Genomic DNA, 27,434 nt, shown 5'->3' with positions numbered 1-27,434 from the left:
TCACCAGGTAATGTGTAATGTATATCAACAAATTATTTCCAATGCAGAGGCAAACAGTGTTGAGGGCATCATTACACCAGCACAATGCTGATACCTAGACTGATCACCCTGGACACAGGAGGACGTGTGGAGTACCCACGCCTTCAAACAGATACTCACATGGTGGCAAAGAGGCCTTTCACTGCTAGGTGCTAAGCTGGGGCTCAGGCATGTTATACCTGCCCAGAGTTAGTGGGAAAGACAGACCAGTTAGGTAGTTATAATCCAAGGCCTCACAGGGTCTACGATCACAAGCAGAAGAGTATCTAATTCAGACTCAAATAGAAAGGGAGGTGGGAGAAAGATTTCGTAACGGAGTTTAAGGAGAAAAGGGTCTTCAAGGAGGCACTGGGACTTTGAACAAAGCTGTTTGGATGGCTGCACCATTTAGATAAGTTACCTTTCTTACCAAGAAAAAATAATGATTACCATGTATTCCGTGCCAATTACGTGGGAGAAAATGGGGATGAAGACATCTCCATCCGGATCCTTAACTCATTATCAAGTCATATCAAGACACTTGAACCAAAATGGCACTTCGCATTTTGCTTCATGGTTAGGGACTGACAGACTTTGTGTCAAGGGTGCAGAGGGTGGCAGGGTCTGGATCAGGGGCTGGCAAACTGTGGCCTGTGGGCAAATCTGGCCTGTAACCTGTTTTGTATGGCCTACAAACTAAGAACGGTTTCACTTTTTTTAAAAGGGATCTGAAAATAAAACAAACAAACAAAAAAAACAATGAGTATGAAACAGAGACCGTCTCTGCTCCCACAAAACTAATTTATCTAGTCCTTTAGACAAAAAGTTTGCTGACCCCTATAAGATCATGCAGGACATGTACAATATCCAATCAGTTTGAACAATATAGTGTTTGTGTCTTTGTTGTATGCGCATGTATTAGTCTGAACTCTTTCAGTTGCAAGTATCAAAACCCCACTCAAACATGTTTAATCCAGTAGGAAATTAACTGGCTTCTACAACTGATAAACCAAAGGATGGGTCTGGTGTCATGCATGGCTGGATCTAGGGGTTCAGTTGATGATGTCTCCCATCTCTTGGCTCTGCATCCTTCTGTATATCAGACTCACTAGTTCTAGCTCTAAAGTCCTAGAGAGGACTTTGACCACAATGGACACATGCCTATGCCTAGGGTGGGAGAGTAGGCCACCATAATTGACAGCTTCTCCAGGACGATGTGGAGGGAAGAAATGGGTCCCCAAACAAAGGGATGATGGGTAAGTAAGCAATATGAATCTACTGTATCCCACCCCTTTATTGCTCAGCAGCTACCTATATTTTTCTTGACAAACATACATTTTCAAAAATGTACCTGCCCAACAGTGAAATGATTCTAGGCCCAACAAAAATGTGAGACAAAACAGAATCATGTCCAATTGCTTTACTGAACTCTCAGTCCAGGGTCCCTTTGTGATGTGCAATTCTTGATCAGGTCTGGATGTAACTTATGATTTTATAATCTATGACTAAAAGATCAATTTAGCTACCCCTACCTAACCAACATGAAATGGGAGGGGGAATATGAGAAGTTTTTTTTTTAAGATTATTTATTTATTTATGTGACAGAGAGAGAGATCACAAGTAGGCAGAGAGGCAGGCAAAGAGAGAGAGGGGGAAGCAGGCTCCCTGCTCAGCAGAGAGCTCGATGCAGGGCTCAAGCCCAGGACCCTGAGACCATGACCTGAGCTGAAGGCAGAGGCTTAACCCACTGAGCCACCCAGGCATCCCAAGTTTTTTTTTTTTAAAGAAAGAAATATTTCATTTGGAATAGGGGAGAAGAAAAAAACAATGGTCACTAACCTATAGCATATATTACATCGTTCTAGGCAGTGGAACGAGTTTCTTGGTTAACAAAATTGATTGGTTTTAGTCCTTTCCCCTGGGAAGCATCTCTTATTATCCATTGTCCTTCATAGAAATCCCTCAGAGGATGCTCCTTCTGGAATAGAAACATTCTTCTTCCCTTTGGGAATGGTTTCAGACCTGAAGATTGCCTTAGAGATTATGTATTCCCAGAACCCTGTATGCCAGGGGTGAGGATTCTCTGGTGATACAATTCCTTTCAAACCAATTGATTTTATTCCTGGGCCCTCTGTGAGCTAGTAACCATCATCAAGAATCAAGAATCCTTGTCCTTGAACTTGGATCAGGCCCTTGTAGTTTCTGTTTCTTGGCAATAGGTGACACTTTGCCTGTTCCCCTCCCCTTCAGCTTCATGGCTTCCACAATGATCTGTCTATGGTGATAAGACAATATTAATCTGCTCAGTGTGCCCCCAAAGGAACATTATTCAACACTTGGCCAGCTCATGCTCTAGTAGCTCTGACCAGATAATCAAAATCCCTGAGTGGTACTGGCTCCTATGACTCAGACCCAAGGAGATGCTTAGGATAGGAGTGAGGCAGCAGGACAATCACTTGTTTGGGCCAACCTGCAGCTCACTCCATTCCCGGCCCCCTAGCCATGGTCTATTATTACCCTGAGGTCACATCACTAAAGCAGTCCTACGAGGATTCTGTCTGTGGACACTGAATTCGTGGGCCCTCTGAGAACTGGTATCACTTGGGGACTGTGGGCAGGTTCTTCAGCCTTTGGCAGGGCCTCTGGAATGTCCTTCTCCCTGCGTGCAGCCTGGGTGTCTTAGATGTAGGAGATCACAAGAAGAAAAGCCCTAGTCTGAGATGGGATGAATGATCTGTGACACTGGAAGCAGTTCTGGATCCGCTGTATGCTCTGACCAGACCTGCAGTGTCACCTCTGCCTCAGCGGAGCATGGACTGCCCTCCCAGAGAAATGCTAAGGACACAGAGGTCACAGGATCTCTCTTGATAATTTCCAGCTTCAGTTGTGATCTTTGGGCCTCTACTGTTCTGACCACAACTGCCCGCATCACGACACAGCCAAATCCAGCAGGGACTCAGGCTGTTTTTGGCCTCTGGGCCTCTCCTCACAGCCCGTACATGTATACAATGATGTCACACAACCTTATGTTTTTCAGAGAACCAGTGAAGGGAGAAACTTCATAGGCTCAGGGAGTTCAGAGCCAACACAGTAGCTGCCCTTCCAGGATGAGCCATGTGGGGTCCACAAATGGGTGACCAAATCTGTGCCAAGCACAAACTCGGAAAGAGCCGAGAGCCACCCTTTCTCTCCCTCGTCCTGGTTCTACACACTGCTCTCCATGTTCTCCACCCTCCAGCAGCCTGAGCTGATCAGAGCCTTTGACTGCCTGGCCATCTGTAGAGGAGGTTTCAAACTTCCAGGGTCTGGCACCCTGCCTTCAAGATGCCTAAGAGCAGAGACCCAGAAGGCATGGCAGGCTGCAAGCCTGGGTCTGACTTTTCCCAAAGGAAGTATTAGGTGCCCAGGAGAAAACGCAGGGAAGCACGAAGACAGCCTGTGAAATGAGTCTCAGCTTCCCGTATGGAGTAGGTTAGAAATGGCCTGACTTCCCTCACCATCCCTGCCCCTCTGTCCACAAATTTGGCTCTGGGCTCCTGATAGCAAGCCAGCTGTCTGGGCTAGATTCTCTGCATTTGAGCAGGCAACCTGCTGTGCCCACAGGACCTTCTTGCTCTCTCACTGTTGGGACTCAATGTGGGGACAGAGACTTTGATTGTGGTTCCATGTCTTAGCCAAAGTACTCCAGAAACAGCCTCTGAGGCAAGGGTTATGGTGCTCGCACCGCCTGGGGAGAAGGAAGCCCAGGGTGGTGACAGGGAGGAGAGACATGAGTCAGGAAAGATGTGAAGCAATGAAAGACAATGCGTTACTGTGTTGGTGACATCGTCACATGAGCCATGAGGAGAGAACAGGTCACGAGACAGTGTTGTTTGCTAAGCACATGGTGCTTGCAAGGAGAAACCACCTTGAGGAGAACTGAGAATTGAGAGAGAATTTAGCCATCTGTTCTCCCCTTCATTTCCTGTTTCCCACTGACCAAGGTGCATCCCCCAGAGAGCTACCTTCACTGTACTTCAGAGTTCCATCATTTGCCTCCAGGTGACTGCTTGGGAAGCTAGATTCCACAGCCCACCATGTGGCATTTCCACTACAGAGGAGGAAGTGAAGGGGCTTTCTTGCATAGGTGGGGATTTAAGTTCAAGATGTCACATGAGGTTTGTGACCTATATATCCTACATTTTCCCACAGCATTCACAGCCAATATCCCCAGGCACCAGAATCCCCAGCACTGTCTGAATTCTAAGTAAAATAAATACATATTATTTTTAATTTGGGAGGAAAAAAAGATGCATTCAGGTGTGGCATGGAGGATCAGACTTTTTCTCTGGAATTTCTCAGGCCATAAGCTCCAGTATCTCCTGTTGGATGTCCTGTATCTATGCCTTTGTTTTCACTTACTTATGCTTGAGGAAGAGGATCTGGATTTTATAATCTGTAAGATGTGTGATGACCCTTGGCAGTCTAGCTTGCTGGCCACAGGCAGAAAGGGCAACTCTGAACAAAGCCGGGTATAATTCTGGTTCTGCCAGCATGGAAGTGAGCTGAACTGCAGGACCTTAATGAAAATGTTAAGAGGTCAGTACATTTCAACATCCAGACATGCTTCCAGTGTGTCCCCAGGATCTCCATCTAGGATGGATACATGACCCAAATCTGAGATAAAACAGAAGATCATTTAGCCAGGGCGCCTGGGTGGCTCAGTGGGTTAAGCCGCTGCCTTCGGCTCAGGTCATGATCTCAGGATCCTGGGATTGAGTCCCGCATCGGGCTCTCTGCTCAGCAGGGAGCCTGCTTCCTTCTCTCTCTCTGCCTGCCTCTCTGCCTACTTGTGATCTCTCTCTGTCAAATAAATAAATAAAATCTTTGAAGAAAAGGAAAAAAAAAAGATCATTTAGCCAGCTAATCTGCTGTCACATAACGGATTTCCAACTTCTCAGCCAAGGACTGTCAGATCTCCACTGTCCCCATTTCATGTAGGTTGTACCATTCTACAGTCTTCACATCCCATTCCATTTTTGTATTAGAACTGGTTGGATGACAGGTGATAGAAACCAATACAAACCCGCAAGAAGGAACTGAGAGGTGTAGTGGTATTACTGACTTTAGGCAGGGCTGAATTTAGGGCTCAATTAAATGTTATCAGCTAACCCTCATTTCATCTCTCAGGGATCTGTTTCTCTTTGTACCTTGGTCCCATTCTCCTTCCTGCCACAGACACACTTTCTCCATGTGACAGAGAGAGTCGGATGCCAGCAGCTTCAATCTCATATGCTCCTAGCACCATAGCCTTAAAAACGAGAGAGCTTTGAAGAGAAAACCAATTGGCTCTACTAAGATCACAAACTCAGGCCTAAACTAATCACTTAGGGCAGGGCGATGGAGTCCCCTGCCTGGCCTAATGGGTCATGTATCCACCTCTGTGGGATGAAAGGAGTAGGGGGCGGAGGTGGCTTTGTGACTCTCAGACCCATTGAGGACTTATGGAGTGTAAAGATATGTCCTGTAGGGTCTGTAAGAATGTGTGATTTGACCTGGCTGGAGTTTAAGATGCCCATGAAGGAGCAGTGAGAATCAGCTGGGAGCAGGTCCATAGAAAGAGTAAGAGTTTTATCATGAGGGCAGGGAGGAACCATTGAAGGGCTTTAATAGAGGAGTGACATGATCAGATTTGTGTTTTAAAAAGATTCCACTGGATATCCAGGTGAAGAACAGACCAGAGGAGTAGATACTGGAATAGAGGGTCTAGACAGGAGGACAGTGCAATTGTTTCAGTGAGGAAGATGGGAGTATAAAGGAAAGATTGATTTAAGCTGTGAAATGTAAAATTTAAGCTGTAAAATCCGAGGTGAAATGTAAGATGTTGGAAACATTGGTTTCGTTTAAATGAGGGTGGGAGAAGTCTATGATGCTTCTCTCTCAAGGTTCAGGCTGAACAAGTGTCATAGTTTCTTTTTATGAGGTTAGGAACATGGAAGAGATGTAGACAGACAAGATGTGTTTGCCTGTGGGATGTACAAATGGAGTTGTCTAAAAGGTAACTTATCTGAAAGGCAACTTGAAGTTCACAAATGAGGGAGATATACATCTGGAGTCCTAGTCACCTTCAGGCAGGGTACCACACAGGATGATTTAAACAGAAAAGCCTTTTGTTGAAAGGGCACTGGGTGGGTCACAGTTTTGCCAAGCAGGGCATGCAAGGCTGGGAAATGAGTGGGAACAATGGGAGGCCATTGTTCAAAAGCCAAAGTCATATGTCAGAAACAGACAGTGAGAATACTGTGGATTTCATCATCAGTGGGTGCTTGATGTCACCACCACCAGTACCAATACCACCACAGTCCCCAAGTATGGGAGAGTGCTGACCCTGCTGTGCCTGCTGGCAGGATAATTCTCCACAGAATTCTCCACAATTTCTCTGAAGCATTAACTCCACAATCTCCATTTCCGCGGGCTACTTGGCCAGGCCTAGGTCACACGCCTCTGTCTTAGCTGTCAACCTTTTCAATGTCTGCCATAGAACATCGGCTCTGCTTACCACCAAGACTTGTAAGAAGAAGGAGAATCAGATTCTGAGAAGCTCCGAATTACCAAGGTCTGCTTCAGGTTGGTGCTGTGGAGATCACTGGGAAGAGTGAGGAGATGAGAAATTGGTGTGGGTTAACCTGTTTTCTCATTTTTTGGGAAGATTTTTATTTTTAAGTAATCTCTACAGCCAATGTGGGGCTTGAACTTACAACCCAGAGATCAGGAGTCGCATGCTCTGCTGCCTGACCAGCCAGATGCCCTGTTTTCTTATTTGAATAGTGAATGACACAAAAGGAGCCCATGAAGGTGCTGTAGTATGTAGTGAGTGTTGGAAGAAACTGGAATTATGTAGCGCACAGGAGGTAGGAGAGAAAAGGGGTAAACGTTCGGAGTGACCAGCAAAGCTAAATGACATCAAGTGGTCAACTAAGCTAACCCTGAACATTTCCAGTGGATTTTTCAGGTCATAAGTCATTTGCAACTTCAGTGAGAGTATGTTCAGTAGAGATTTTAGGAAGAGGTCACTAGATTTAAGCACTAGATTTAAAAGAGTGCATGAGAAGTGAGGAAGTGGAAATGGAGTCACACTACTCCCTAGAAGCTTGTTGAAGGCAAGAAAAAAATGTGCAACAGTCAGTGGCGTGTGGGATTAAAATTGGATTTTTTTTTAGATTGGGCTAGTTGATCAAGTTTATGTGCTGAAATCAAAAATAGGAGAGAGGAAAAAGTTCAATATCCATGAAGGAGAGGCGTAAGTGAAGGAGCAAAGTTCCTGAAGAGACAAAAGGGAATGAAATACATATCACAGTGAAAGGATTAATTTTGGATTGAAGGGAGATCTCTCTTGTCCAAGAAAGAAGGGGCGGGAGAGTCAGATGCTTGGAGGGGCCTGGAAACTAAGGCAGTTTCCTCCCCCTTGGCTTCATTTTTTCTGTGAAGCAGAATGGGGGATGGTGGTGGAAGCTGCCCTGTATAAGTATTGCTGAGTACACTGTGGGCCCAACTGAAGAGACTGAATTTGTATCCAGCTCTGCCTTGGGTACAAGTTAAGTTAGCTTAAAAGATTTATTCTAGATAAATGTCACTCAGAAACCACAAGTTCAGAGGGCCTCACAAAGGGCCTGGGAAACTTCTATGAACCAGAGACCAATCCCCCCCATTTCTGGTCTCTGCCTCTAGATGGTTCATTCTCTTCATGCAGTAGTCTTTCTCCATCTCTCATTCCTCATAGTAGCTGGGAGGTAGCTGCACCATAGCTCCCGAGTTTTTATCTCTTCTGTTCAGGAAAGTAGTTCAGTCAGCATTATAATCTCTCACCTCTAATCCAAAATTCCCAGGAAAGAACATTCGCTTAGCACAGCTTGGATTAGAAATCCACTCATAGTTCAAAAAACTGCAACCGCAGTGCCAGGAGTCACACAAAACAGGAATGGCCCTGGGGCCCACAGATCTGGAGGGCGAATATAGAAAATTTAATTTCCAAAGAATAGGGTTTATGGGCTGGACTAACTCAAAACAGTGTCCACTCACAAGTGCAGTTCTGCAGGACTGGGTGATTTCTTTTATCCTGGTTTAGGATGGGACAGGAGAGGAAGTAAATGGCTGGAATGACCCAAGATTGCGATCTTAAGGGCAAGCATATTAATAAAATTTGATATACTGACAATAGGATCTGGACTGGATAGGAAAAGAATTGAAGCAAGGAAGAAAATGATAAACCACTAGGCAGTTGAGATTAATGTAATTCATAATGAGTAGAAGATCTGGTGGCATGAAATGGGAAGGGGTGAAGAGGGGAAATCCTGGAATATTGTGAAATACTGGATTTTGACATTTTACTCAAGGGGACAGACCCCTTCTGCTTACGAAGGTGCTGGTGTTCAAACACTGCCGGGCATCCATGGTTTTTAAAAGCTGTTATGGGGCCCCTGCTGGGGAATTGTTTTAGGGAACAGAGTCAACTCCTTCCCCAACAGCTACATTGAGACTAAGGCTGTAAATCTCATTATTTTATGTCGCTTGCTTTTTTCAGTTACTATGAGCAATGGGTGTAACGAACTGATACTAAGACCGTGTTGCAGTCCAGGCTGAGACCAAGGTGAAAAGACTGGGATGGGAGGCATCACAAGGAGGGAATTAGAAAGGAGATGCTGAGGATATCCAAATGTTAAAAACGTCACCAGGAAAATCCTGACTGCAATGCTGCTCAGGAGGGACAGATATGATATGCCTATATGACTCAGGGCAAAGCCTTCCTTGAGCGTGCTGTATCCAGCTAAAAAGAGGGTACGAGGAAGGACAGCAGATCTAAGATATGCCTTTCCCCATTAGTGCTGATGGAAAAGAGGTGTATGGAAGCCCTGACACCCAATTCTAAGGATGAAGGGAGATCTGCCCATGGCTGAGATTAATAACGGCAACAGCCACAATAATGGCTTCCCTTTATGGACTACTTTCTAGTCGCAGGTTCTTATATGTATTACGTTGAACCGCATGACATTGCAGGTATTTGACTCTTCACAGCCTACAAAACGGCAATTTCATAAGGTTCGAGCTATTACCTTACTTCATCCTCACCACAACAACGCCATTAAAAGTTATTATTGCCCCGGGGCACCTGTGTGGCTCAGTCAGTTAAGCCTCTGCCTTTGGCTCAGGTCATGATCTCTGGGTTCTGGGATGGAGCCCCTCATGGGGCTCTCTGTTCAGCAGGGAGCCTGCTTCCTCCTCTCTCTCTCTGCCTACCTCTCTGCCTACTTGTGATCTCTATCTGTCAAATAAATAAATAAAATTTTTAAAAAATTTGCAAAACTTGCTCTAACCAGCAAATTCTCATTGAGAATATGAGATTTCTTTAAAAAAAAAAAAGTTATTATTGCCCCCACTTTACAGATGAGAAAACTAAGACTCAGAAAGTGAAAGTCGAGGTTTGAGGTTGAACAGTAAGTGCTGAAACCAAGCTCTGAACCCAGATTGTTAGAATAGAAAGAGTGCTTTCCGGCACGCCACAGCTACCAGGGGAGCAAATGAGTTAACCTTAAGAAGAGACCTCGAGGTGTCTGACACCCACCGACCCCCATGCACACCAGAGATTTTTGGAACCCGCAGGGTCTCAGGAAGCCTCTCTCAAAATACCAGCAGCCCAGCCTTCAACGCTGCGAGGCAGACGGTACTGTCTTTCCTGCTCATTCCTCCCAACCACACGGGGCGCCAACTGACGAGAGTCTCTTTCAGAAGGCTCTCCTCGCACCCCCAGAGTCCCTCATTTTTCCACTCACCCACCCCAACCCGCGGCGCAGGCGCCACCTCCCTCCGCGCCGCACCCCTCCCAACCAGCGAGCACCGCGCAAGCGTCGGAAGCCTGGCATCCGGGGCGGTGGCGCGCCCAGAAACAGGCCGCATGGCGATTGGTCAGACGCCGGTCACGTGACGACGGTGTCGCCGCGCGAGCGTGCGCAGAGTAGCTCTGCGCGCCCGTGACGGAACGACGAGGCGTGGGGGTGCGCGACCTCGCCCGCCCGGCCCGGCCCCCGCCCCTTGGCCTGCCGCTCCGCCCCCGCGGGGCGTCCCGGGCCGCTCGTCCCCTCAGCGGCGGCCGCACGCGGCCCGGGGTCGCCGTGAGTACTCGCGAGGCCGGCCTGTGGGGCGGCCGCCACGGGGACGGGGCGGGGCGGCCGGGCCGCGGGAAGGGTGCGGGGCCCGCCCCGCCTCGGCCGGGGTGGATGAAGTAAGGGGCTTGGACCGGGTGGCTCTGAGGGCCCCTCCTAGGCTTGACAGGCTTCGCTCAAGACCAGGCGGCTGGTGACACCGATCGGGCACAGAGCTTCTTCCCCGGGAGGCAGGTGTTGGGTGTCTTTGGGGTCTCCGGAGAAGAGCTATGAGTGCTCCCCCCAGGGAGGCCTTAGGGCCTGCCCTGGAAGCGCGGGTGGCAGTCAGTCTTTTGGGGGCTAACCTCGTCTTCTCCCTCCACCGGGTGTACGGCAGATAGCGCCAGCCTTTGAGAATCCCCCCACCCCCCCCGCGGGTTCTCCCCCGCACTCTTTGTTCAGTGGCTTAGTCTTTCTGAGAAAGGAACGCTCGGTATAGAGTGGAGTAACCCCCTTTCCGGAGACTAAAAAGCCGGGAGTGAAACCCAGCGTTCAACGTTGGGATCGGAGGCTTTTTTGGCTAGACGAAAAGTTGTCACACTGAGATGTGCCTGTGGACCTAGGGAAGGACCTTTGTGATCCAGACTTAAGACTTACTTACATTTGGCCTATTCCCATACCAGTCCCTAAAGCCTTCTGTGTTAGCTGCCGTCGTCCAGACTTAACATTGAGCGGAGCAACACCCTTGTTTGGGTACTCTTCACACAGTGTATATTTGGCCCAGCTTCTCTTGAAAGGTTCCCTCCTTCACCTCATTTAAATAAATTGGATAGGTCTTTCTTGCTTAATTAGACACTCCTTTAATTAGTAATAATCACATTATAAGAGAAGGATGTAATTAGGACCTGTCAAACGTGCTTAAGTCCCAATTCCACTATACCAATGCTAAGCAACTTGCTTGGCCTTCCTACACCTGAGTATTCTATGTATAACATGAAAGCACTGAGATACTCCTCTTTCAGATGTCTGTGATTCCGTGAATTTCATGACCCACCACTTCCCTTTTCCCACTCTTTAAACCCATCCTCTACCTCCAGAGGAATGGGCATTGAGAGTAGAAGTTGGGAGTCTCTTTCACTGAAACAGCCTGGTTTGGAAAAGATGGTAGTCTCTGAATTGTTTCTTCCCTGGACAAGAAAAATTCCCTCTGAACTGCCTTTTTCTCCTTGTGATAACAGCAGAAACCAAGCAGCAACAGCCCTTGGAGAGAGGCTAAGTTTTTCTTGACTTCTGTGGTGACAAAGACCTTGAGAAAGTTGGTACTTCTGGCCCACGCTGCCAACGTCCTACCACCCAGCCCAAGACAGCCCAAGCTGGACATTAGTGCCTCCCTCTTTATTCCTCTGTGATCATCCAGATCAGCACCTGACTGTTTATTTTCAAATCTCACAAACCCGGCTCAGCCCTCAGATCTTCATAATTTTGGTTCTCAGCTGCTCTTGAAGGTGAATGGAGTCTTGCTTTTTAAAATCATTTTTGTATGATTTTGTCTATGTGCAGACACATTGAAGTTCTTGTATGTATCTCCCTTTTGGTTTAGGTATCTAGCAGATCTTTCATTCATTCATTTATTCATTCAGTAAGTATGAGTTGAGGGACTGACAACATAGTGAAGAGTCAAAGCTTCTGCTACAACAGAGCTTATATTCTACTGGGAGATAAATAAAACATTTTGTATGTCAGAGCATGGTGCTGTGGGAAACTATATATCAGGTTGGGGGATGGAAAGTGCTAGTGTGTGTGTACGTGTGTGTTGAGGTTTTGCTGTTTTATAGAGGATGGTCAAAGAGGACCTTTGAGCAGAAATCAGAAAGTAAGGAGCAAGCCATATAGATACCTGAAAGGCATCCCAAGAAGAGACAACAGCAGGGACAAAGGCTTTGTGGTGGGAATATACTTGATTTGTTTGGAGAATAGCAAGTAGGCACTTGTGGAATTTCAGGGATGATTTTCCTGTTCACATTTAGAGTTGACTTTTTAGGGTCCCTGAAAAAGTAAAAAAGTAGCCTATGGTTTGTTTTTTGTTTTTTGCTTTTTTTTTTTAACTTGCTAGAGAATTTTCCAGCTGTACACAAGCGTAAAAGAAACTCTCATGAACCCATCACTCAGACTGATCTTTAATATTTGCCATATTTATTTCATTGCCCCCCACACACCCCACACCCCCTTTTGGGCTGGAGTAGTATTTACAAGTAAATCTCAGATATCAGGCCATTTCATTTCTAAGAACTTGAATTGCAATTTCCCTTTGCATATTGTTTTTGATGAGTCAGGCACTGCTATCAGCTCGAGGACAACTGTGGAGTTTGGCCTGGCATTGTGCCATATGTCCCCATTCTGGGTCAGTTACCAGGCTTGAGTTGGTAACTGGGAAACAGACCACAGGCCCTTGGAGCACACAAGGATTTAGAACAATGGTTCTCAGATTTTTATCATGCATCAGCATTAATGTGGAGGTTTGTTAAAACACGGATTACTGGGGGTGCCTGGGTGGCTCAGTGGATTAAGCCGCTGCCTTTGGCTCAGGTCATGATCTCGGGGTCCTGGGATCGAGTCCCGCATGGGGCTCTCTGCTCAGCAGGGAGCCTGCTTCCCTCTATCTCTCTCCATCTGCTTGCGATCTCTCTTTGTCAAATAAATAAATAAAATCTTAAAAAAAAAACCACAGATTACTGGACCCCATTTTGGAGTTTCTAATTCAGTAAGTCTGGGGTCTGATGATTTAAATTTTAAATAAGTTCCCAGGTGATGCTGATGTTACAGATCCCTAGACCCCACTTGGATTAATAAATGTAAGGTTCAGTAGGACCATATTAGAGACTAAGAACACCTCTGTTTAAGGTTGGAATTGGTGGGCAGAGCCAGGAAGGCCTAGATAGTGGTTCTTTTTTTTTTTTTTTTTTTTAAGATATTTATTTATTTATTTGAGAGAGAGAGAGAGAGAGAGAACATGCGCACAACTAGGCAGAGAGGCAGGCAGAGAGAGGGGGAAGCAGACTCCCTGCCCAGCAGAGACCCCGATGCAGGCCTTGATCCCAGGACCCTGGGATCATGACCTGAGCCAAAGGCAGAGGCTTTACCCACCGAGCCACCCAGGCACCCCTAGATAGTGGTTCTTTTTTTTTTTTTTAAGATTTTTTTTTAAATTTTATATTTATTTGACAGAGATCACAGGTAGGCAGAGAGGCAGGCAGAGAGAGTGAGAGGGAAGCAGGCTCCCTGCCAAGCAAAGAGCCCGATGTGGGACTTGGTCCCAGGACCCTGAGATCATGACCTGAACCGAAGGCAGCGGCTTAAACCATTTAGCCACCCAGGTGCCCCCCCTTTTTTTAAGATTTTATGTGTTTATTTGAGAGAGAGAGAGATCACAAGTAGGCTGAGACAGGTGGTGGGTGGGGTGGGGAGCAGACTCCCCGCTGAGAAGAGAGCCCAGGACCCAGGACCCTGAGATCATGACCTGAGCTGAAGGCAGAGGCTTAACCAACTGAGCCACCCAGGCGCCCCCTAGATAGTGGTTCTTAATTTTGTGAAATGGCTAGGGGTTAGTGTTTCTGACCTTATTGACATCATTATTGTATTTTCATTTGGGGAGTAGGTTCTAGGATTAGTCCAGGCTACTATTTTCCTCATGACAACTAGGACCTTGTCTATTGGCGGTGTTTAGTGTTGAGGACTTTTTAAGTTAGCTATAATTGTCATATAAAGGCTTCTAGTGATACTGATAAAAGACATGATGATTCAATTTGAGTAAATAACTAGAGGTAAAGATGCCCAAAAGAATCAGATTCTGATGAGGGTTGGTACCATGGAGAATGTTTCTAAATGAATTGACTAGACAGAGTAACGTATCATCTGGTCATGCCACCATCACTTTTGGCTTTAGGGGTTGATTAAGCATTATGATCTAGAGCAGGGACTTGCTCTAATCCCAACTCTTGAACTCAAATGGAAAAGTAGTGTCTTATGTTTGTATAGTGCTTTCACAGTTCATTTATCTTTAAAGAACTATGTGTACAAGTGTGTGTACATGCATGCAAGTATGTCTTTATGTGCAAGTGTCTGTAATATGTCTAATAAAAGTATATCCATAAACATGTGTGCCTGTGTAAATACCATCTACCTGTTAAGTGGTGATGAAACCAATTGTTGTCTACTTTCCACAGGACAGTGACTTGTTACCACCACTACAGCAGAGCCTGACATCCCCAGCAGATCTCCAGTCAGCCCCTGACATCACCCCCTCCCTTGTCTCCCTCTGTGGCCTCCTAAATGACCATCCCGTTGGCCTGGGTTCAGCTGGTGGTATGGAGGGGTGCTGCCTAGCACTGACCTGGGAGTGTGTGTGACCCACTGACCCAATGGTGAGAACTGACTGCCCACCTCTCCAACTGATCATCCAGGGGATAGATGGTACAAAGTGCAAACCTCACCTTTTCCTGGCATTTTCCCTTCTACCCTTTTGAAGCGTTGAATGGTTATCTGAAGTTAAAGGGAGAAGGAGCATGGAGACCATATTACTTGGGGGTGGGTACAGTAGATTTTCTTGGGAAGGAAGGAGAGAGTTAAATAAGGGATAGAAAGGGAATGACAAGACGAGAGCTTAACTATGTCTGGTAGCTGTTTTGCAGTAATGATCCTAGAAGAGGCCAGCTTACACTAGGATCTAGATATGCCTAGGAATCAGCATTGATGTTGAAGTCTGCATCCTTCCTCTGCTGGCTACCAGAGCCTCAATCATCATACTTACACTCAAGAAGAAGGCCCAAATCCCCTGTTTTCTTTCATCCCTCACAAATCAGAGGTAGGCCATGGATATAACCAGATCCAGGAAGAGACAGGTGTTCCTAAAGGGTGAGGTGAAGGGAGTAAAGGAAATAGGGCCTCAGTTATTCTGTCCCCAGGGACCTCCCATTCCTTGTGGGAATCTGTTTCCTATCACCACTCTATTCCATGGGATGATAGGGATCCAACAATGTTGTATCCTTATTTTTCATCACTAGGACATCAAAGGCCAGTTCTGGAATGATGATGATTCGGAGGGAGATAATGAATCAGAGGAATTTCTCTATGGAGTTCAGGTGAGATTACAGCCCCTAAAAACCATGCTCAGTAGTCTAAATGTGTGCTTCTCTGAATACAGCAAGTAGTGAGAGATTATTCTGCAGCAGAGGTAAGAGGAGGATGCAGTACAATGCTGGTGTGGTCTGAGCATTGTCTTGTCAGAGCTGATCTCAGATCCTTGCTCTTGCCTGGGATTCCTGCCTTTCCGAGAATAAACTACATCCTTTGTATATGGAAGCTACCCGTTTGTTTTTGGTTGGAAATAATTAGTTTTTGACTCTTCCTTTACTAGCTAGTGGGTGTCATTTCATTCATTAGGGTCAAATTTTTAAAAGATTATCCTGCCAGTGATTGCTTCGTACTATCTCTACCTAGGGCACAGTCCTGAGGAGGAATGTTGGACTCTTCACACAGTACCAACTGAGTTAAATTCTGTGCTCTTCACGCTGTCTTGAGTTCTCATACAAGGGATAGCTAAGTATCCCTTAGTCAAGGTCAGAGGAAAAGGTGCAGACTTAAGACTTGAGCAAGGTCTGCATTTGGTCCACTGAAAGTTCATAGAGTGGAGATGGTGGGAGACTTGTGTGCCAGTGGTGGGTGGCTAGGGCCACCGTCAAGAGCCCCGTCACAGAAGCAACCTTTTGCTTACATGTACTGTTGCCGTTTGATTTCTTGTTCCTGGTGTTCATGTTTTTTTTTTTTTTTCCCCAATTTATTTATTTTTAGAAAAACAGTATTCATTATGTTCATGTTTTTTTATTTTGCTTCTCTCTTTCACTTCCTCTCAAATCTCCCCACTGTCTTTGCTGCTGATTCAGGGGAGCTGTGCAGCCGACCTGTATCGACACCCCCAGCTTGATGCAGACATTGAAGCCGTGAAGGAGATCTACAGTGAGAACTCTGTATCCATCAGGTGGGACTCCACTTCAGGAGCAAGCCACTTCTTTCTGAGCTATAGAAGGCTAGAGGTTTTTTTCTTTTAATGGTATGAAGGGTGGTCTGTGGACATGGATAAATTATGAGCTTAGTGATAAACAAAAGTCATGCTCAGAATACTTAAGCTTAGCTGACTGCAGTGATGAAGTATAGCCATTTTTCTTAGAAGTTTCCTCTCATCCTAGACTCCCTCTAAGCTGATAGTTTGACCTTTGAGGTCTGAAGGGCTTCTGGCCTAGAGGAAGCCCTGATTGTGTAAGTGGCTTGAGGCTGTAGCTAAATCTGGATGCAGAGCTACCTTCCACTCTTCCCTCTCCCCTGGCCCCAGGCTCAGTTCTCCATCCACCTCAGTCTCTGTTCCCTTCTTTCCACCTTAATGAGTCTCCCCTATATCTCTGTAGAGAATATGGAACTATCGATGACGTGGACATTGACCTCCACATCAACATCAGCTTCCTCGATGTAAGTGGTGCTAGTACCTGCCAACAACATGTCTAGCTGGACTTGTGGATTTTGTCATGTAGGCCAGGAGTCTTGTTCCTGAGTGCTGCATTTGGAGCACATATTCTTCATCCCTGTCTTTCCTAGACCATCAGCAGACAGTGGTGTGTACTGTCATGTGCATGTGTGTGTCATATAGGGAAAACTTCCAAGTCCATTCCTCTCTGTTGCTGAACTGGAACCTGTTTCACCTACTCTTCTAGGAGGAAGTCTCTACAGCCTGGAAGGTCCTCCGAACAGAACCTATTGTGTTGCGGCTGCGCTTTTCTCTCTCCCAGTACCTCGATGGACCAGGTAAAGGCAGTGAGTTTGGCCAAGTAGGTGCTTCGAGTGTGGTCTAATCCAGAGACCTAAGTTAACTGAGCCACAGAAAAGCTAGGAATAAGGTCCTTGGGTATAATTTGCAGGCCGTTGGTAGGGGCTTTTCAGTTTCTTGTCACTGGTGCCTTCATTTCCTGTCACCTGATAGCCATTCCTTAAAGGCCTTCTTGGTTAATGAAATTGTTTTCTCTGGTCCCCAGATATTATTTATTCTTTCTGTTTCCTTCACCTTCCTCGTAGAAGTGAAGTGATTTGGAATTGGTCAGAAAGCTCCCAGAATCTGCCCTCTGCCTCAGATGCTTGCCTTCTCCATCACTATTGGTTAGAGTAATCTTAGAGTCTGAGGATGCTCATCAACTGAACTGGGGCTTTGGACTCCCAGGAAAATGGAGACATACATACTAGGAGCTTTTTTTTCTTCTCTTTGCAGAACCATCAATTGAGGTTTTCCAGCCATCGAATAAAGAAGGATTTGGGCTGGGTCTTCAGTTGAAAAAGTAAGAACTTTGATCTTTCTGGTTATGAACATATGAGGGGAAGAGATGAATATATGGATGGACAGGCAGACCTTTGGATGGAATGCTTCCTCCCAAAAATATCTTTCTGAGATGTGCCCGAAAAAGACTAAATAAATTTGGGAGGCCAAATTTATGGTCAGGTGGGAGACCCTCTGGTTCTGGGGTGTCTGGCCTTGAGACTTCCTGGAGGTGAGGTGGGGCTCATCAGTACTTACCATTTTAGGATAGGTACAACCCTAGAAATGGGGTCATGCTCTTCATGTTTTCTCTTGTGGTTTTCTCAGAGTGGGGCTCTCGGAGCTCAGACGGTTTTAGTTTGTGGAATGTGTTGAGTGTCTTGCTAATATTTGGTGTATAAGGAAAATAAAGTGAATTAAAGATTCTACCCTCTGTGAATAGAGTCTAGTGGATACATGTTCTAATACAAGTGAACATGTAGGATTTAGAAAGAATATAGAGGAAGGGGTGACTCAGTTTGGTGGTGGGTGGAGGGCTTTGAGTGAATGAATGAAAGGGAGATGATTCATGTTTTCAAGGATGGATAAGAGTTTCCCATGCAGACAGACTCTGAGAGTGAATAACATTTTCAAGGACACAGTCAGGTGAAGCAGCCTGTGTGTAGGAAGCTCTAGTAGTTAAATATTGCTAGTAAAATATAGGGGAAGAGTGGTGGGAACTGAAGCCAGAGAAGTAGGAAGGGGTCCAAATCAGAGAGGATCTTGGGCTTTTATCTTGTAGGCAGCAGGAGCATTGGAAGGGTTTTAAGCAATGAAAGAATGTGGCCAGACTTCATTTTAGAGAAATGATTCCTGTAGTGCTATGTAAAATAGGTAGGAGGGGGTGAGACAAGAGACCAGAACTAGTTTATTAGGAGGCCTTTGAAGAAGTCCAGACATGAGATGATGAGGGGCCTGAGCCAAGTGAGAGAATAATGAGAGAGTATTAAGAATAGAGATGAAAGGTGGACTTGAGAGATTTTTGGAGTATAAAATCAATAAGACTTGAAGACTGATTTGGCTATGTTGTATGTGGTCATAAGAACCACAGAATAGGGGCGCCTGGGTGGCTCAGTGGGTTAGGCCGCTGCCTTCGGCTCAGGTCATGATCTCAGGGTCCTGGGATCGAGTCCCGCGTCAGGCTCTCTGCTCAGCGGGGAGCCTGCTTCCTCCTCTCTCTCTCTGCCTGCCTCTCTGCCTACTTGTAATCTCTCTGTCAAATGAATAAATAAAATCTTTAAAAAAAAAAAAAAAAAGAACGACAGAATAGTGGAACATTACTCTTAGGCTTCCAGCCTAGATGTCTGGGTAAATTGTAATACTACCAAATTTAATAGGGATGTAAGAAGAGGAACAGTTTTATGGGATGACTATAGATAATTAGTTCCATTTTAAAGATTTTATTTATTTATTTATTTATTTGAGAGAGAGAGAGAGAGAGAGGGACACAAGCAGGGAGAGTGGGAGAGGGAGAACCAGGCTTCCTGCAGAGCAGGGAGCCTGATGCGGGGCTCAATTCCAGGACCCTGGGCTCATGACCTGAGCCAAAGGCAGATGCTTAATTACTGAGCCACCCAGGCGCTCCATTTACTTCCATTTTAAACATGTTGTTTTAAGATAACCTTGGGTGGGGGGGCTTCCTGTGTGACTCAATCAGTTAAGTCCACTTCTTGGTCTTGGCACAAGTCTTGATCTCAGGGTCATGAGTTTAAGCCCCACATTGGGCTCCATGCTGGGATGGAACCTACTTGAAAAAAAAAAAGTAAAGGTAACCTTGGGATATTCAAGTGGTTGTACTTAGTACATAGATATGTCACAGAAGTTAAGGTTGAAAATAAATTCAGTGAATGGATGGAGATTACAACTGGTGGAGAGTATGAGATTGCTAAGGGAAAACATGATAAAATGAAAAGAATATAGGATCAATGGCAAAACATCCTTTGACATCCAGACAAAGTACCCAAGAAAATGAGTGGGCAGAGACAGAACATTGAAGATAGGTCAGAGAAGTTGGAGAAGAATAGGAAGTGAATTGTGTTGCAGAAGGGAAGGTGGGGGTTTCTACAAGGAGGGCAAGATGCCAGAAAGGATAAAGGATAAATAAGAGGAGAACTTAAGAGTTTTTGTTGGATTTAACATCAAGGTAAGAGCAATTGTAATGGCGTTGCAAAGATAGAAACTGGACTGCAGTTGAGTTGAGAAGTGAGTGGTTAGCAACGAAGTAGAAACAGTAAGTGTGGACTCAGATACTTGGATGAGGATAGAAGGGGAAGGGGGTGGTCTAACTAGACTGAGGGGCAGAAACTTGAAATTTTGTATGGACTTTGGGAAAGGAACTGACAGGAAAGGGGAATGATTGATGGATCAAGGTCCCTTAAGAGGCAAGAAGGAATTGAGATCTAGTGAACAAATAGAGGAATTAAGAGAAGGGTCACCTTGTCTCCAGAGAATGGAGGAATCAAGGTAGAATGGAAATGGAAATAAATTTTAATAGTAGGTTTGGAAAATTAAGGGAGATGGTAACTGATGGCTTCAGTTTTTCTCCATTAAGAAGTAGGAGGTTATCAGCTGTAAGTGAAGTTAAAAGCTTAGAGAAGGCGGCAGGGACGCCTGGGTGGCGCAGTTGGTTGGACGACTGCCTTCAGCTCAGGGCGTGATCCTGGAGTCCCGGGATCGAGTCCCACATCAGGCTCCCAGCTCCATGGGGAGTCTGCTTTGCTCTCTGACCTTCTCCTTGCTCGTGCTCTCTCTCAAATAAATAAAAATAAAATCTTTAAAAAAAAAAAAAAAAAAAAGCTTAGAGAAGGCGGTAAGGATTTACGATAATAGCTTAGAGTAACGCCAGAGAGGACTGATCAAAGACAAGTGAAAGAACTGACAGAACTAGCTGAGGGCCCAGCTCAAGTTGGAAGCCATAAGTTTGGGGATATAATTTTTTGCCTAACAATGTGAATACCCTTCATGTCCCTACTCCTTTTATTTGCTGGTACTCAGGTCATCCCACTACTTCTGTTCCATTGTCAGTATAGTCATTCTTGGCAATAAATTCGCAGGTTTATGGCCATTGAAGGCTCGCCTTTGAGATCTTCCATTAAAGGCAAATCATCTCAGAATTGTTCTGGTCCATGAGACCAGGTAATGGGAGTGGATATTTACCTTCTAAGGTAAAGAGGTACTTTAGGACAGCACATTTCCATGTGCTAAGGTTATTATCGGGGGTCTTCAGACACATTTCCTCACCACAACTAGCTTTACAGCCCCTGGGTCTGAATTTTAGATTAATTGCTTTTCATAGATCTATTCCTTGACCTACTCCCCTGCCTGAGTTTTTGTAAGCCTGTTCTCTTTGATTCCTTAGGATCCTGGGTATGTTCACTTCCCAACAATGGAAACATCTCAGCAATGATTTCTTGAAGACCCAGCAGGAAAAGAGGCACAGTTGGTTCAAGGCAAGTGGTACCATCAAGAAGTTCCGAGCTGGCCTCAGCATCTTCTCGCCCATCCCCAAGTAAGTGCTCCTCCAGGAGCAGATCATCTCTGATGCCCTTGGTCTTGCCTGAGCTCCCACCCCACTTTCTTGATTACCTAAACTTACCTATTTTGCTTTCTCCTGAGGTCCTCTAAATTCTGCATCTTTAACAATAACACCCACACAGTCGTGTCCCCTAGGTGTCTTTATTCTTGTACTTCTATCACCAGTATTCATACCTTGTCCTTTTTTTTCCTTAATTTTTTTTTAAAGATTTTATTTATTTATTTGACAGAGATCACAAGTAGGCAGAGAGGCAGGCCGGGGGAGGGGAAGCAGGCTCCCCGCTGAGTAAAGAGCCCGATGCGGGGCTCGATCCCAGGACCCTCAGATCATGACCCGAGCCGAAGGCAGAGGCTTTAACCCACTGACTGGGCCACCGAGGCGCCCCCATACCTTGTCCTTTATGTAAAACGTAATACCTAGCTGATGGTATATATTTGAAGAATTGTATGCTAATTTTTTCTGTCTTTTCTTTCTTTGAACCTCATCCATTACTCTTTCTCCTAAGAAGATAGAACTGAGAATAGGCATCAGTTTTTTTTCTCATGAGAGGGTGCACTGATTTATTATCTAGGTTTTAGAAATATTGTCTCATTCTCTGTCCCCAGGCCTACATTTTGTGCCCCTGCAGTCTCTGATTTTCCCAAATATAAACCCAGATTTATAGCTTCCCAGGCACTATTATTGACCGATAGACATTAGGCTCTTTTGGGTTGCAACTACTTCTTGCTTAGTACAGTATTTAGCACTTAATCATTTGTATATTATCACCACACACACACACATACACGCACACACACACACACACACATACACAGTATATGGAAGAGTGAAACAGGCATCCTATCCAAGGGATCATTCCATACCTGGCCCAGATGCCATAGAGATTGACTAAGACTTTGCCTCTGCCTGTTCTCCATGTTCCAATCTGAAGAACACAAAATAATGACATAAAAATCAGTTCAGATTTGTGACCTACTTGTTTTAAATGTGTTTAAGATCCAATGGAACTTTCCTCAGGTAGGAGTTCTTCTTTGGCTTAAGTCACTTCACCCATGCTGACCTAGTACTCACTTACCTCCAGTGTTTTTCTGGGGCTCATTCTGTATCCCCACTTTCATCACTTCTCTTTTGCTTTCTCTCCAGGTCTCCCAGTTTCCCTATCATACAGGACTCCATGCTGAAGGGCAAACTGGGTGTACCAGAGCTTCGAGTTGGGCGCCTCATGAACCGTTCCATCTCCTGCACCATGAAGAACCCCAAAGTGGAGGTGTTTGGCTACCCTCCCAGCCCCCAGGCAGGTCTCCTGTGCCCCCAGCACGTGGGCCTCCCTCCCCCAGCACGGACCTCTCCTTTGGTACATGGGCTGGGGACGGTTTGACTTGGGTGCCAGAAGGGTGGGAATGGAAATATGAGAGTATAACGTCTCAAAATGAGGTGGGAATATGGTTTTTCAGGGATCCTAAGTCAAACTTGGACATGTACCATGAATGGGTAGAATAGAACACATTTTTTAATAGCTGAAGACATCTCTAAACTGTCTGGCCAGCTTCTCTAATAGTAGGCCATGAAGCAGGGAGTCTGAGCTTGGGCATCCCAAGATGTCATGTATGATTTTATTTGGCTGTGGTTAGGACTTGGTCATCAGCTGCTGTATTGACCTATCCACCTACCTTGAAGAAGGTTAAAGACGGGTGAGCCCTTTTCAGGAGCCTTTGGCAAAAATGTCTAAAGGTCTTCTCTCCAGCTTTGGGATTATTTAGGCTCATCGGAGCTAGGTGTAGCTACTTCAGGAGAATCCTAGGTGATGAGTGTGAGGTCTCACTTGGCGCCAGCATCATGGGAGGCTCATGATGTCCGTCTTTCTACTCTCGTTAGGTCAGTGGTCACTGCAAGAACATCCCCACTCTGGAATATGGATTCCTTGTCCAGGTAATTGAGTACAAAGCTTCATTCCTAAGCCTTTCCCTTGTTGTCTGACCCATCTGATCCCCTAACATCTCCCAGCTCCTCATTCAGTTAACAAATACTTCCTGAGTTGCTCTGCTCCCAGAACTGTCCTTGCATTGTGTGGATAGGAGAAAAGAAGGCATAGTTCCCATCCTCAAGAGGCTGATGGCATTATTGGGAAGACACTAACAAATCATGTCCGATCAAGTGCAAATGATGCACTGCAAATTATAAGTGCATAGGTGTCAAGATATGAGAGGGATTGACACTGATTTCCTTGTGATCCCCAAATCCTCACTCAAGTGGTCTTCAGTTTTCCCTATACCTCTTTCATTGCTCAGCTACTGCTGGGTCATTTCTTTTTCATATCTCTTTATTCCCTGGACATGCTTTCTTTCACTTTTGCATCTCTTTTACCTTTGTTCACATCATTCCCTCCACTGACCTTCCTCCCTAAATCTGCCTGTTGCAGTCAAGGCTCATTGCTACCTGCGCCATAAAATTCCTCTCCGTTACTCCAACCATATTAGGTGGGAGTGATCTCTCCTCTCATTGACCTCTTAAGATGATTTTTGTTTTGTATCGAACCTGTGTGTCACATACCCTATCCTGCTTTGAGTTGTAATTAATTTGTATACATGCCACATCTTCCTTGTCAGTGTTGAGGGTCTGAGAAGAATAATCTTTTATGTTATTGCATAGTCAAGGAGACCATTCACCACATTGGGTACATAGTAGGTACATAGTGGGCATTCAGTACATCTCAGTGAATAAAAGCCCTTGCATGTCCCTTTACCATCCCAAAAGTATGTGAAATGGGAACAACTTGATTCACACAAAACCTGGTACCTGGTAGAGTCATGTTAAGACAGAGTGTGGTTTTATTTCATTGTTGTTGTTTTTAGGTTTTGTTTATGTTTTTAAGTAAGCTCTACAGCCACTGTGGGGTTGAGCTCATGGTCTCGAGATCAAAAGTTGTATGGTCCACTGACGAAGCCAGCCAGGTGCCCCTAGACAGAGTGTTTTAAAAATTTCTCTAGTAATGAGCACTGGGTGTTATATGCAACTGATGGATCACTAAATTCTACCCCTGAAACTAGTAAAACACTGTATGTTAACTTAAAAAAAAATTATTTTTTAGGGTATTGCGAAATGGCTCTGGATTTGTGCTCTCTTCCCAACGGAATTGTGCCTATGTTTTTGACCAGTGTACAGCTGATTGTTCTGGGTAGTTGAAATGGCTTCTAAGGCCCCCTACCATGTAATCGTGGACTGAATACTCACTTATCTCTGAGGGACAATATATAATTAACTACAACTAAGGTTAATAGTTTGGTTAGTACTTGTTAATGTTTATAAAATACTTTAATGAAATTATTTCATTAATATCCATTCTTCTTTGGGGAGAATAATACCCCGTTTATAAATGAGGAAACTAAGGCTCAGGTTAACTGATTTGCCCAAAGTTGTATCTGTCATTAAGTGGTAGAGGTGGGTAGGATTTTAACTCAGATCTTCTGCCATGGCTGGTCCTGTGTTTACTATAATAAATAATTGTAGCTCTAGAGTTGGGCCATCAATTTAAATAAGCGCAGGGCCCAAAAATAGATTCCGGCTTAGGCACAGGGCTGGGAGTAGGGAGTGTAGCTGGAAAGAAGCTCAAATGATTTCCCATATCTATACCTGTACTTCCAAGAGACTTGATACAATCTCTTCTCTGCCCAGATCATGAAGTATGCAGAACAGAGGATTCCAACATTGAATGAGTACTGTGTGGTGTGTGATGAGCAGCATGTCTTCCAGAATGGATCCATGCTCAAGGTATATACCCTAATCTGTGACCCTCTTCCTTGGACCCTTAGCTCCTCATCTCTCCTTTCTTCCTTTCTTCCCGGGTCTGTGGTAAAGGTAGAATTCTGTCCATTCTCCCTGAGACTCTAGAAATAATTATTTTTCTCAGAAAACAAATTCAGCAATCCTGTTTGGAAAGTGAGGATACATGAATGTTTTTGAAGGCAAACCCCCACCCAACATTTAAAAATAGGGATTAAGTGTTGATAAAGATGATTGCATATGACACTATTCTCAAGGACTCCCAAGTCTAAGCGGGTGGACAGACTCTACACTATAACTATGGGAAGGAGACGTGAGCAGTGTTGTGGAAACTCACAAGAGAGAGCATCTAACTACCTAGGGAAGTCATGGAAGGCTTCATAGAGGAGACAGCATTAACTCTCAAACTTATACATAAAGCATTTTAATTAAGACTAGTTTATAGTTTTTCTTATGACGTAGAGGGCCCCAAATCCCTACCTCATTCTAGAGTTGTCTGAGGTCAGAGTCGTCTTTTCTCTCTATGACACCTTCATACCCTGCTGTCATTACTGTCTGTTTAATATGTCCATCTAGCCAGCTGTCTGTACTCGTGAGCTGTGTGTTTTCTCCTTCTACACGCTGGGAGTCATGTCTGGAGCTGCAGAGGAGGTCGCCACTGGAGCAGAGGTATGAGAGGAGCAGAGGTATGAGAGGTATGAGAGAGAGCTTCTGGGAAACTGGCATCAAGAAAGACCAGGCAACCTAGGAATTTCACTCCTTGCAGTTTAACCTCTGGAAATGCTTCCATGTGTAAGGATGCTCACGATACTCTTGTTTGTAATAGTGAAAAAAAACCCCACATGGATACAGTTCCATCTGTGGGGTTCTGTTAAAGAAACCATGGTATGTCCTTACAGTGGAAATACTCTACGGCTGTTACTTATGGGTAGAACATGATATATAAAAAAGAAAATGCAATAGTAAGTGTAGTGTAATTCTTTCTTTCTCAGTTTCCTATTTAATAAACTATTTCCACAGGAAGGACAATCTGAGAGGATAGACATCAGACTTCACAGTAGTACCTGTGATGCATGAGCTTTGTTTGGGGGTAGAGGATGATTTTTATCTTTTCTTTAGTCACTTTTTAATTCACCATTATTTGAATTTTTTAATTGTTTATTTTTTAAAGATTTTATTTATTTATTTAACAGAGAGAAAGATAGCGAGAGAGGGAACACAAGCAGGGGGAGTGGGAGAGGAAGAAGCAGGCTTCCTGTGGGGCAGGGAGCCTGACGTGGGAGTTGATTTGAGTTCCCTGGGATATGACCTGCGTTGAAGGCAGGCGCTTAATGACTGAGCCACCCAGCTGCCCCTGTTACTTGAATTTTTATAAGTAGCCTGTATTTTCTAATGAAGAAATCATAATAAGCATGTTTGCTTCTAAAAGGAACAGCAGGGAGAAGTGCTGAGAGCCTCCAAAAGGTGGACCTATGCTGGATATTGTGTGACTCCTCAGCTCTGGGAGATCCTTTAGCTTTTGCCCTCTTTCTCTCTTTTCCCAGGTGGTGGATCTGCTGGTGGCCATGTGTAGGGCAGCTTTGGAATCCCCTAGAAAGAGCATCATCTTTGAGCCTTATCCCTCTGTGGTGGACCCCACTGATCCCAAGACTCTGGCCTTTAACCCCAAGGTATCGTTGCATGGGAAGAAAGTCAGGGCTAAGGAATAGAAATGAGAAGAGGTGGTGGGAGTCTACGGCTCTCATTCTAGTGTATATAACAGCTTGGATTGTGGGACAGAAGAAGGGGAACACTTGGTTCTTGGGAACTCTTAAACTCTAAGCTTTAGCTATTTTAGTGAATAAATAACGAGTTTGTTAGAAGGAGTAGAGAAGAATTAACATCGCTGGGTTTTACTAGTGAAGAATATTGACTTTGGAGCCAGACAGACCTGGGTTCCATTTGAGATTCTGCTGTTCCTAGCTGAATGGTGTAAGAAAAGTTACTTAACCTTTCTGAACCTCGATTTTCTTATCTGTGAAAGGGGGATAATATCTACCTTGCAGCTTATTATAAAAATGAGAATATATGTAAAGTACTATATTAGGGTTCTCCAGAGAAACAGGACCAATGGGAGATATATATAGAAAGAGATTTATTAGAAAGAAGTGGCTTATGTGGTTATGAAGGTTGAGAAGTCCCAGGATCTGCAGTTGGCAAGCTGAAGACCCAGGAGAATCCATGGTGTAAATTCCAGTCCAAAAGCTGGCAGTCTTGAGATCCAGAAAGAGCAGGTTTTTCAATTCCAGTTCAAAGGTAGGAAAAGACCAGTGAGTGTCCTAGCTTCAGCAGTCAGGCAGGGAGAGTTCCCACTTCCTTGGCCTTTTTGTTCTCCTCAGACCTTCGACTGATTGTGTGAGGCCCACCCAAATGAGGGCAGGCAATCTGCTTTATTCAGTCTGCTGATTCAGTGATTAATCTCATCTAGAGACACCCTCACTGACACACCAGGAGTAATGTGTGACAAAATGTTCAGGCATTCCATGACCCAGTCAGATCTACTCGATTAGCCATTGACAGAGTTAACCATCACAAGTACCCAGCAGAGGGCCTC

At 45.0% G+C, this 27,434-nt stretch overlaps 1 protein-coding gene across 15 annotated transcripts in view; it reads left to right on the top strand.

Moving 5' to 3' along the window:
- The first annotated feature begins 6,600 nt into the window (after window positions 1–6,600).
- Window positions 6,601–27,434, top strand: part of PARP6 (poly(ADP-ribose) polymerase family member 6) — a 32,199-nt gene continuing 11,365 nt past the window's right edge. For 3 of the 15 annotated variants that reach the window (XR_006381792.1, XM_044232261.1, XM_044232260.1), the window contains exons 1-13: window positions 10,941–11,638; window positions 14,357–14,554; window positions 15,194–15,271; window positions 16,073–16,167; window positions 16,592–16,652; window positions 16,895–16,985; window positions 17,443–17,509; window positions 20,885–21,034; window positions 22,205–22,355; window positions 22,937–22,990; window positions 24,734–24,829; window positions 25,418–25,510; window positions 26,386–26,511. Coding sequence is in view for 12 of the 15 variants with exons in the window: in XM_044232261.1 (XP_044088196.1) it covers window positions 14,552–14,554; window positions 15,194–15,271; window positions 16,073–16,167; window positions 16,592–16,652; window positions 16,895–16,985; window positions 17,443–17,509; window positions 20,885–21,034; window positions 22,205–22,355; window positions 22,937–22,990; window positions 24,734–24,829; window positions 25,418–25,510; window positions 26,386–26,511 (1,065 nt within the window). In the remaining 3 variants the exon portion in view is untranslated. Of the gene's footprint in view, window positions 6,625–10,030; window positions 10,047–10,146; window positions 10,164–10,215; window positions 10,274–10,938; window positions 11,639–14,356; window positions 14,555–15,193; window positions 15,272–16,072; window positions 16,168–16,591; window positions 16,653–16,894; window positions 16,986–17,442; window positions 17,510–20,884; window positions 21,035–22,204; window positions 22,416–22,936; window positions 22,991–24,733; window positions 24,830–25,417; window positions 25,511–26,385; window positions 26,512–27,434 lie in introns of those variants that run through there. The other 12 variants (XM_044232255.1, XM_044232249.1, XM_044232258.1 and 9 more) reach the window with 9 other exon arrangements.

This window comes from Neovison vison, chromosome 13 (genome assembly GCF_020171115.1).
Source record: "Neovison vison isolate M4711 chromosome 13, ASM_NN_V1, whole genome shotgun sequence".
Lineage (NCBI taxonomy): Eukaryota > Metazoa > Chordata > Mammalia > Carnivora > Mustelidae > Neogale > Neogale vison.
The sequence above is the reverse complement of the archived record's forward strand: the minus strand, read 5'-3'. Positions and strand labels throughout refer to the sequence as shown.